The sequence below is a fragment of the Lonchura striata genome, chromosome 2 (assembly GCF_050655825.1).
Source record: "Lonchura striata isolate lonStrDom1 chromosome 2, ASM5065582v1, whole genome shotgun sequence".
Lineage (NCBI taxonomy): Eukaryota > Metazoa > Chordata > Aves > Passeriformes > Estrildidae > Lonchura > Lonchura striata.
The window spans coordinates 8,877,516-8,889,381 of NC_140704.1; the positions used below are offsets into that span (position 1 = coordinate 8,877,516).

The window sequence follows — 11,866 nt, forward strand, 5'->3', positions numbered from 1 at the left end:
CAGAGTATGTGCAGTTGGTCTTTAACTCTGGCCAGACCAGACCTGACCATTTTTGGGGGGCAGAAAGATTGTAATTTGGTCACTACACAGCACCCAGGGGAGACCAAGAAGCTTGGGAGCTTCATCTCTTCCACTATTTGTCCTGTGCGTTGTTCCTGGGATTCAAACAGCCGACCAAGAAGCTCCATACACCCATTGGAATTACAAATTATCTTCCTGCTTTCACAGCTGAAGCACCCACAGCGCTCGAGGGGAAATCTGAGAAAGGAAGAAGGGCATCTACGATAAAATTCACAGTCCTGGTGCCTCTCTGGTGTCACCTGGAAGGACTTGGTGCAGCTCCCCGGCAGAGGAATCGGAGCTGCGGCAGGAACCAGGCGGGAAGGACCGCGGGAGCACGGGCACAGTGTCAGCCCTCCCCGCAGGCACCGAGGGAACGAGTGTGAGAGGAAGAAATCACTGAGAAACAGAACATTCATGTCTTCGTTTTGGATGGACCTAACAGTATGGGCTCCCGAAATAATCAATAGTCTTTCTGCTAGCGGAGTATTTCACTCGCAGCAGTTTCACGGAGAGTTTGAGGGAGATTATATATTTATGGTTTCCCATTTGAAAGACTTTTAGCAGGTTTACCTCGAACATATGGATCCTGTTTTGGTTCTTTTGTTTTAGCACTTAATGCTTGTGAAATTGCCAGTTAATGACATCCATGCCTAAACCGTGTTGCTTTTTAAAGTAAAATGTCTACCAAAGGTCCGTGTTCATACTTACCACTTCTCAAGTACAGCAATGAAAATTTTAAGAGGTCTGTTACCTACTGCGTCTGGGGAGGGAACCGACCGAATAATGAAATTACAAACAGGAGTTTAGATTAAAGCCCTGCCTGTGCTGGGGCTTGAGGCAACGCAAGCCCAACACCCGGGGGCTGGTGTTGGGGTGCAGGGAGGTCGGTGTGGGGGAGGCAGGCTGGGAGCGGCTCCCGGGGCAGGGTGAGGGTGCCGGGGGACGAGGCCGGACGCGGGGACACCCCGGAGCCGGTGCGGGGGGAGCCTGCAGCGGGCTCAGCCAGAGAGAGAGTCCGCTCCGCCCCGGCCGCGGGCTGGGCTGGACACCGGGGCCCCTTCGGTACCTCCCGGCCGAGCCCCCCGGCCGGGGCGCTCCGGGAGCGGGCGCGGAGCCTCCCCGGGCCGGGCGCTCCGGGGCGCGGAGCGTGGCGCACACGGTACCGGCTCCGCTAATCGCCCCGAGCCTTTGATTGCCCTGCACGTGGGGACGAGCTCCGCACTTCAAAAGAGCGTGGGAAATCCTGATTAAAAGGCTTTTCTCCCCCGTTGGGACCGACACCTTCTTTGAAGCCCTTCCAAGCGACAATGCAAACGCACCCAGGGCCAAAGGACCGTATCTATATTTTAAGTGACTTTAATTTCTCTTCCCCCCTCTTTCTCTCCCTCTCCTTTCCTTTCAGTTTTGGAAACACCTGGTAAGTTGTAAAATGATTTACGAAGTGAAAGTGTTAAATGAGGCCACCAGCTGTAAGACTGACAGAGCTTTATGAGTTTTATTAGGTGCCCTATTATGGAAAATAAACTTTAATCCGTCCATAAAAACAGAATCTGAAAAACATATTTGCCCTTTCAGTCTGGAACACTGAAGGTATTCTTGTGAGACGCTGGGCTTTAAAGAGATTAATTTTATTGAGACAGACACAATACACCGGCAGGACTTTGATACCGAGTCGGTGAATAGCTGCCTGTACCCGCAAGGCTGGTTTCCGTGGGGCTGAGACAAGTTTGGACACATACCTCCTGGACATACAGGATATTTCTGGCTTGGTGGGGCACGTCTGCCAGCTTAATTAATGGGTGTTTAATTGGAAATTAATGACTGAGGGAGGATCTTTATTGTTTGGTGGGATGCGATCTCAGGTAGCATTATTATTATTATTATTATTGTTGTTGTTTTTATTGGTGTTGTTATAAAAACTATACGCTATATTTAATTTATTGATTTTTTTTTTTTTTAATAGTAAGGTGTCGTCCAGAGTGATACGGTTCAGACGTTTTAAGATCTAAGCAAGAGGTAAATCCTGCTGACAGTAACTCGGACGTGTCGCCGGGATTAGGGCGGAGGAGCCACCGCGGCCTTACGCGGGTTTTGCGCGCTCCTGCCCGGCCGTTCACCCACGAAGATGCAGCCTCAACCAGCGGCATAGAAAACCACAGAGATACTAATGCCTTTATTTTTCTATCGCCTTGAAGTCTCCACAGCCTGTGACCAAAAGAAAATCGTTTAGAAATTTCAATCAGAGGCTCAGATGCCATAATTTCCGTGCAAGGGGTTAAGTATCGGTCAAGCCCGTACCGAGATTATCCCGGTCAAGTTTTTTGACATATGGGATCTGTTCAGATTTTTGATATATGGTGATTTTTGCCGTGTCGGCACGGGGTGTGCGGACCCGTGAGCTGGTAATAACCCGCGTTGTGCCTGGATGCCACCTCCAGCCGAGCTACCTGAAGCTCTCCGCGAGGGATAACACTTTTCCTTGGTCAATCTCATCCCATAATCTCATGGATCCGCCAGCCCGTGCTCCACTGGGCGGACTTTCACAGCTGTTAAGAGGGGCCACGCTGCGGCCTCACATGACAGGTTAACGCGATTTTGTAGGAAATGTCTTTATTTAAATTATTATTGTTTTATTTTTAAAGTGCACGGAAGTGGGAAAGCCCTGTGTTTCAGGGCTCCTCATTCTCATCCTCCGGGGCTAGGAGGGGGTGCAGTGCCCCACGAGCAGCGGGATGCGGGACCCGGGTCCTTCCGCCCCCCTGCGCGGCCCTACGCGGGAGCGCAGCGGAGCCGCCCCGTCATTCATTCACGGGGATGAATTGCCAGACGTGGCCCTGAGCTGGTGGGGATGAGCCAGTGATTATATTTAAATTCGCTCTAATTGATTTGGGGAAGAGCCGCGGTGACAGGGATTAATTGATCTGCAAATTTATTGGCGAGATAAATCGCGCAGTTATCGCAAACCCCGCGCTCCGCCGCCGCGGGGAGGGGAGCCGGGGGCCCCGTCCTCGGTCCCTGGGAGGGCTTTGCTCCTTCGGAAGTCGAGTCGCCCCTGGAAAGCAGCGCTGCTCCCTCCTTTCCTAGGCCCCATCCCCTCGGGAGGGGATGCCGCCGCCAATCCCCGAGCTCCCAAAAGCATCGCACGGCCCGAGCGCCGCCGCCTCCTCGAAAGCCGCCTGGGATCCTCAGCGCTGCTGCCGGGGGCAGCTCGCCCCTGTAACTGAAGCGCTCTTCTCGGAAATATCCTCTCAATATAGTCATATTTCACGGCAGTTGTGGCACTGGACTAAATCCGGATTAGGAAGCGGTTCCTGACTCCCTCCCGAGCGCTTTGGCACCTCCCAAAGCACCGGGATGCCCCGGCCCGGGGGCGGCGAGCAACCCTCCCCTCACACAGTGCTCGTACACCTCCAGTAAAAAACTCCGTTTATTTTTCCCCCATCGCACGGGTGGGAGGACCTAGGGAATAATTTAGCATGCATAAGTAGAGGTAATTTTTTTTATAAATACAATATACAAAAATAAAGACAGTACTGAGATTTCCAGCAGTTTTAACGTTAATGTCATCATAAACAGATTTCCCGATATATAGTAAGAACAAAACATTTCCAATACTCAGCGAAAGGAACGCGCTTCCAGGGGGCAGGGATGGGGGGGTGGGGGAGCTCAAGTTTTGTCTGGTTTTTCAGTCAATAATAACACTGTATTCACGATAAATCCTCTTCCCCGCTCGGCATGCGGAGGATCCTCTTCTCCATCCCTCTCCAAGCAGGGAGAAATCACAACGAGGGGGGAGCGGGAGCGGTGCCAACCAGGAGCGGCGGGACACCCCCGCGGCGGGGCGGCTGGAGCAGCTGGACGCGCGGGGGCTCACTGGGGCTGCGCCGGGGCTCCGTGCCGGCCCCGGGGCTGCGTGTCCTCCTCGTCCGCCTCGGAACAGTCGGAGGAGTGGTACGGGCAGCATCTCCCGGCCGCCGCCGCCTCTTCTTCCTCCTCCTCCTCTTCCTCGTCTTCAGGTTCGCTGTCGGGCAGCTCCCGCATCCTCCTGCCGGCGCTCTTCTCGGGGGCGGGCAGCAGCAGGTCCTCATCCCCCTTGTCCTCGCCGCCGCCCCCCTTCGGCTTCTCGGCCTCCTGCGCCGCCTGCTCCTTCGCCTTCTTGCTGCGCTTCCACTTCATGCGCCGGTTCTGGAACCAGATCTTCACCTGGGGGAGACGGGACACAAACACATCCCCTCACCCACCGCCCGCCAGGGCGGCCACGCCCGCCCAGCCCCCGCGGGGCTCACACTCACCTGTGTCTCGGTCAGCATGAGCGACGTGGCCACCTCGAAGCGCTTGGGCCGGGAGAGGTACTTGTTGAGCTTGAACTGGTGCTCCAGCTCCAGCAGCTGCTGGCTGGTGAAGGCCGTGCGGGGTCGGCGGCACTTTCCCAGGAGGTTGGACTGCGCCTGGGCTGGGGAAGGAGAAGGGGGAGCGCGGAGGTGAGCGCGGAGGTGAGCGCGGAGCCGCCCTGCCGCGGCCGCGCAGCCCCCGGGAGGGCGCTGGAAGCAGGAACGGCTCTGCGGGAGAGACTGGAGCAAGGCTGGACCATTATCCGCCGGGGCGCGGATCGCCTCCGGGCCCTCCGACTCCGGGGTTTCTCGGCTTCCGCCGTGTCAGGGGATCGCCCACAGGGACCAAAAAAAAAAAAAAAGGAATTAAATCTTTTAAATAAAGGAAAATATGTCTCTTGATTTCCCAAGAGCCTAACAAACGCGAGACAATAAACCGAAGCCAGGGATCGCGGCGAAGGGGCACGGGGCTCTCCGGGGAGCGGCAATTTGCTCCATTTAATGTTTTAGTTAAACCTGCCGCACTCCCTGCCCGCCCATATCCGTTTAATTAGCGGGATTGCCGGCCGGAACCAGGACCGGGACCGAGACTGGGGCTCGCTCCTCGCCCTGAAAGCACCGGCTGCCCCTCGGAGCATACATCATCAGCGAGGACTGGAAAACTGTATTGGAATCGGAGGGGGAAAGGCGTGTTTTCCGCATTCAAAAATAATCAAAACTAAGGATTTATTAGAGAGAGGGAAAAAGAACAAACCAAAAAATATTCAGCCACAAGAAAGCGGGAACTAATCCTCTTTGAAGGCCCCGATAACCCTGGGCATGCGACCTGGCAGCACTGCTGCCCATTTCTCAAATTATTTAGATACTTTGGCTTATTAGGTTTAGAAAAATAAAAGAAATTTCGGAAAGGGCGGCTTCTGCTCTCCGGCCACGGTTGGTGACAGCTCGCTAAAGCGGCGGAAAGAATAGGACAGTGTCTGCTCCCGGACGCAGCACCGGGAGATTTTCTCACCGCCGTGCGATTTTCCGAGACTCGTTTTACTTGGTTATTTATTCCCCTCTGCCCCTTGTTTGAGAGGCAGGACTCTAACAGCTTTCCTAATTATTTTTTCTTCTTGAATGTTCCAGTCTAAACAATCCCAATCCGAGAGAAAACAATGGACTTTTTTGTCTGCGAATGTGTGTGCCGAGTAGGAGAAGGGGGGAAAAAAATCGCAATTCTTTTCCTGGCATGATTTTCGTAAAACTACACCTCCGGTATTGTTAAACCGGCCATTCCCACCGAGAGCTCACACCTCCGAAAATGATCTTTTGCTTAAACCAGATGCACGCAAGTTCCACATCGCCGCGAGGCCTAGAGCTCTGCTTTGCTGGGACTCCGGGGTTGCCTGGCTCCATCCAGCACTTCCAGCCTTTCCTGGGCCCAAACCTAAACCCTTCCGACTGTACCTCCTTCCCATTCGTTATCTCCAGGGAACGCAGAACCCCAAGGTTTTGGCCGATCCCAGATTCTCCCTACATCCCTTCGCCTAGGAGGCTTGACATCGTTATTATATGTCTATTTCCGATAAAGGAGAAATAAAATTAAGAACGGCGAGTGAGTGATGCGACCTGCCACCTCGCTTTTGGGGGGTTACATTGAGACTGGGGTTTTAGGGACACCATAAGGACCCCTGCCCTGGCCCCTGACCAACTCCCACCTCCCCTCCCCGGCGGCTTCTACCCTCCAGGAAGGGCATTTGCAGAGGCAGGGAGCAATTTGTCACCTTCCCGTTTAACCTGCCGTGAGAGGCCAGGCTCTCCGGGGCTCGTCAAGGGCAGGGAATGGCGATGGGACCGCGCACCCTCGTTTCCCATTTCCACTTCTTTCTTCTAACATAAATTTTGCAAAAAATAAAAGCGTCTCTTCCAGTTTAAGTCTGCACCTTGTTTAGGCGGGGCAGGAGGGGGCTTCTACCCCCTCGGAAGGAGGCAGCTCCCGGCAGGCGGGTGCAGCGGCACAGGCGATGGAGGGGGCGCGGCTGCGGTGCGGAGGGAGGCAAATAAATACTCACAGTTGAAGTCGGGCATCTTGGGCAGGATCATGCCCGCGGTGGAGGCCCGCAGCCACTGGTCCAGCTGGAAGGTGCCGGCGCTGAGCTTGATGGGGTCGGCGGCGGGGTGCGAGGGGTGCGCTCCCTGCACCTGCGAGTATGGGTAGGAGAGCGCCGGGTGCTGCCCGCCCAGCGCCGAGTACCCGTACACCGGGTGCCCGTAGAGAGCCGCCTGCGCCGGCATGCCCGGCCCGCCGGGCGCCGCGGGGTGCAGTCCCAGGGCCATGCCGGCCGCCGAGGCGTGGTGGTGCGGGTGCGAGCCTGCGCCCGCCCCGGGCAGGAAGCCGGGCTTGGGGACCAGCGCGCAGTGGGCGGCCAGGAGGCGCGGCGGAGAGGGGCTGTCGGTACGCAGGCAGTCGGCGGGGCCGCCGGAGGGGTGCTCGGAGGAGGATGAAGAGGACGAGGAAGAGGAGGACGAGGACGGAGGGCTGCCGCTCCCGCTGCTGCTACTACCGCTGCCGCCCAGCGAGGTGACCAGGGCCAGCGGCGCGCTCTGCCCCGCCGCCGCCTTGGGGGGGTCGACAGCCAGCAGCGCGTCGATGCGGAAATTTTTGGATTTTTCCATGGGAGCGCCGGCGGGAGGCGGTGGGCACCGCGCGGCTGCCCCGGGCCGGCCGCGTCTCCCGGCGGCGGCGGCGGCAGTGCGGCCGCGCTCCGCGGCGCGCCCCTTCAAGGGCCGCAGGCGGCGCCCATTGGCCCCGCGCCGCTGCGGCCTCGCTCGCCATTGGCTGAGCCGCACACCCGTCACCGCCGAGAGCCCGCCCCCTCCGCGCGCCCCGCGCCCCGCGGGCGGCGGGGACAGAGCGGGACAGCCCGGGACACACATGGGGACAGAGCGGGACACACATGGGGACAGAGCGGGACAGCCCGGGACACACATGGGGACAGCCCGGGACACACATGGGGACAGAGCGGGACACACATGGGGACACACATGGGGACAGCCCGGGACACACATGGGGACAGAGCGGGACACACATGGGGACAGCCCGGGACATACATGGGGACACACATGGGGACAGCCCGGGACAGCCTGGGACACACATGGGGACAGAGCGGGACACACATGGGGACAGCCCGGGACATACATGGGGACACACATGGGGACAGACCGGGACATCCCGGGATACACATGGGGACACACATGGGGACAGAGCGGGACAGCCCGGGACACACATGGGGACAGAGCGGGACACACATGGGGACACACATGGGGACAGAGCGGGACACACATGGGGACACACATGGGGACAGCCCGGGACACACATGGGGACAGAGCGGGACACACATGGGGACACACATGGGGACAGCCCGGGACACACATGGGGACAGCCCGGGATACAGATGGGGACAGCCCGGGACACACATGGGGACAGAGCGGGACAGCCCGGGACACACATGGGGACACATATGGGGACACACATGGGGACACATATGGGGACACACATGGGGACACACATGGGGACAGAGCGGGACACACATGGGGACAGCCCGGGACACACATGGGGACACACATGGGGACAGAGCGGGACACACATGGGGACAGCCCGGGACACACATGGGGACAGAGCGGGACACACATGGGGACACACATGGGGACAGAGCGGGACAGCCCGGGACACACATGGGGACACATATGGGGACACACATGGGGACACACATGGGGACACACATGGGGACACACATGGGGACAGAGCGGGACACACATGGGGACAGCCCGGGACACACATGGGGACACACATGGGGACAGAGCGGGACACACATGGGGACAGAGCGGGACACACATGGGGACAGCCCGGGACACACATGGGGACACACATGGGGACAGAGCGGGACACACATGGGGACAGCCCGGGACACACATGGGGACAGCCCGGGATACACATGGGGACAGCCCGGGACACACATGGGGACAGAGCACAGAGCGGGACACACATGGGGACACACATGGGGACACACATGGGGACAGCCCGGGACACACATGGGGACACACATGGGGACACACATGGGGACAGCCCGGGACATACATGGGGACACACATGGGGACACACATGGGGACAGACCGGGACAGCCCGGGACACACATGGGGACACACATGGGGACAGCCCGGGATACACATGGGGACACACATGGGGACAGACCGGGACACACATGGGGACAGCCCGGGACACACATGGGGACAACCCGGGACAGCCCGGGATACACATGGGGACAGACCGGGACAGCCCGGGACACACATGGGGACAGACCGGGACACACATGGGGACACACATGGGGACAGCCCGGGACATACATGGGGACACACATGGGGACACACATGGGGACAGACCGGGACACACATGGGGACACACATGAGGACCGCCCGGGACACACATGGGGACAACCCGGGACACACACTGGGGACAACCCGGGACAGCTCAGGACATCCATGGGGGACAGCCCGGGACACACATGGGGGACAGAGCGGGACACACATGGGGGACAGCCCGGGACACACATCGGGGACAGAGCGGGACATCCATGGGGGACAGAGCAGGACACACATGGGGGATAGCCCGGGACATCTGTGGGGACAGCGAGGGACATCCGTGGGGAACAGCCCGGGACACCCTTGCGGAACCGGCTGCTCCCCGCGGAGAGAACTCTCCCAGCCGCGGCAGTGTGCGGCTCTCCGCCGGCCGCGCTGGCTCCGCCGTGTGTCCAATGACAATTTTCCACCATTCCCGCACCCGGCAAGTATTTGCCGTAAACGCGCCGCCGGCCGCTTTTTAACGAGTCGGAAAGAATAAACACCTGCGGGTCAGGGAGTCACCCTGCCACCAAATCCCGGGTCTGTCAACAGACTTATTACACCTGCTTATCTAAGGCAAACAGCCTCGGACAGAAAAGGGAAAGAGCGGGGCGAGGGGTCTCTCCTTACCAGGGTCCCGCTTCCCCGGGGGGGCCCCGGCCGTGTGAGCGAAAGGTCAGGCTGCGGCACGAAGCACTACCAAGACAAACACGATTCCTTTCAAAAGTTCTCCCCCGTAGAGGATGGTCTCGGCTGCGGGAAATGCCCAAATCGCGGCTCCATCACCGTGAGCCCCCTGGAGGGGCCGCTCCGTACCCGGGGGGCGGCGGGACTGTGCCCCAGGGGCGGCCGGGGCCACCACAACAGGAGCGCGCTGTCCCTCCCGGCCCCTGCCCCCGGGGTGGGAAACGTAAAAGCGATGAAAAGAGAAGGAGAAAATAAAGAGAGAAAGGGGGGAAATGGAGAAAAGAAACGGAGTCCAACACAACCAACAAAATATCTGACAACTTTGGCCCTGTCCCCTTGACGCTACTCCGTGGAAGGGAGGCCCGGAGCACCTCACAGGTGCACACAGACAGACAACGAACCCTCTGCTCAGTGCCCTCGTATTCCCCTTTTCCCCTGCACTTTTCCCCCGCCTTGACCTCACTAGAGCCTCCGGGCACACACGCACGACAGACACACAGACACAAGCAGGAGAGACATATGGACACAATTCCTGCAGGCACACGGACACACCCGTGCACAGGTCTGGCACGATGCACACACGTGGCGCAGCAGAGCCAAACGCACACACACACACACACACACACACACAGCCCCCACACACAGATGCTCCCGAACAGCCTCTGCCGCCCGGGAAGCCCCAAAACGCACCGAGCACAGCCCGCACATGCCGCAGGGGCTGGAGTCGAGCCTCACAGCTGCACAGGACCCCAGTGCCCCCCGCTCCCTGGGATGAAGAGGGGGACACCGAATCGCTTTTAATGAGCCGCTTCGGTTTTGTCCGGGCACCGAGGGGCTGAGGAGGCCACAGGGAATGGACCCGGGTTCGCGGCCGTCGCCCTGGCATCCCCACCGGCCCCACGTTTCCCACTGACCATCACTTCGGCCCCACGCACGGGCAGCCCCAGAGCAGCGAGTGGCCGGACCAGGGGCTTGTCCCTGTGACAGATTCCGGAGGAGGAGGAGGGTGGTGCACCCGCAGCCGCCTCCTTCCCTGCGTCCCGGCCGGGATGAGGGCCACCCCCCTCCAGTGTGCGGTGTCCAGCCCGCTGGACACGGGGACGCGGCTGCCACCGGCCGGGCGCCCGGGCAGCGCCGGCGCCGGTCCCGATGCCCGGGTCGGGGGCGCCGGGGCTGCGCGGGCCCGTGGCTGCTGCGGATGGTCCCGCACGCAGGGACACGGCTTTGGGTACGGCGTGCGGCCCCTTCTCGGGGCAGTTTTGGGACGAGGGGCCGAGCTGCAGGAGAAGCCATCCGGTGTCAGCAGGGAGCCATGGGCGCAGGGCTGCGCTCGGGACCCCCGTGGGGACGCGTGCCCGCCGCCGGGGGGATGCGCGGCCGGCGGCGGAGGGTGGGCGGTGCCGTGAACGCTTCTCCAGGCGGCGATGGGGCAGAAGGCGAGGCCGGCTGGTGGGGGACGAGGACCCCGACCCCGGTCCATCACCGCCCCGGGGGCGGGCTCAGGCTGGCCGCCCCGTCTGGACACCCCGCGCCTTCGGCCCGGTTGTCGCATCTTTTTGCTGATGGATATTTAGTGCTTGGAGAAGGATTTCGATTTTCAGACCTTTTTTTTTTGTTTTGTTTTTGTTTTAATTTTTTTTTAAGGGTACAATTTTTAAAAATTCCTTTCCTTTCCTTTCCTTTCCTTTCCTTTCCTTTCCTTTCCTTTCCTTTCCTTTCCTTTCCTTTCCTTTCCTTTCCTTTCCTTTCCTTCCCTTTCCCTTTCCCTTTCCCAAACCATGTTATTGTTTTTTCCTTTTTCGTTGCAATTTTTAAAGCCTTTTTTTTTCCTTCCTCCGCGCCGTTCCGTTCCGTGTGTTTGTCCCCACAGGTGCCGCAGGGCATCCGGGCCTGCTGAACTCCCCGCGGCTCCCGCACCTGTGTTGATCCAGTATATTGCCCGGGAGCCAACAATGCGCGGTTATCTCGGCGGAGATAGCGCAAGGAGCGCGCTGCCCCCACACCTCCGGGTGGTCCCTTTCAGCAGAGCCCCCGCTGCCCGGCCGTGGGCAAACAGATGCCTATCTCGCCTTTTGAAAAGCCGGGGCCGTGCACGCAGGGGGCGGCCTGGGGCTCTGGGGTAAATCCCGGTGGGAACAGCGGAGCGCCCCGAGCCCTGCGATGGGGGTGTCTCTCATTTTTCCGAATTAACTCCCCCGCTATTCCCAAAGCCGCTACAAAACGCAGGCGCGGGCCGGCGTTATTGCCAAAAACACATATTACACTGCGACATTCTGTAAATGAGATAATGATACATAAACCTCCCTGATAAATGTGACATCCTCGGGATGTCTCCTCTAAATTAGCCGCTTGCATTGACTGCTAATAATGGTGAGTTTATGAAAGCAATTTCAGTGCAAAAA

At 59.1% G+C, this 11,866-nt stretch overlaps 1 protein-coding gene across 1 annotated transcript; it reads right to left on the minus strand.

Annotated features, from left to right (window-relative positions):
- Nucleotides 1-3,477: 3,477 nt before the first annotated feature.
- Nucleotides 3,478-7,406, minus strand: MNX1 (motor neuron and pancreas homeobox 1). Its single transcript, XM_021526572.3, has 3 exons — nt 6,449-7,406; nt 4,356-4,516; nt 3,478-4,266 (listed from the first exon to the last, which is right to left on the minus strand). The coding sequence occupies exons 1-3, from the start codon at nt 7,365-7,367 to the stop codon at nt 3,934-3,936; spliced, it is 1,413 nt and encodes a 470-aa protein (XP_021382247.2). The 5' UTR covers nt 7,368-7,406; the 3' UTR covers nt 3,478-3,933.
- Nucleotides 7,407-11,866: the final 4,460 nt, after the last annotated feature.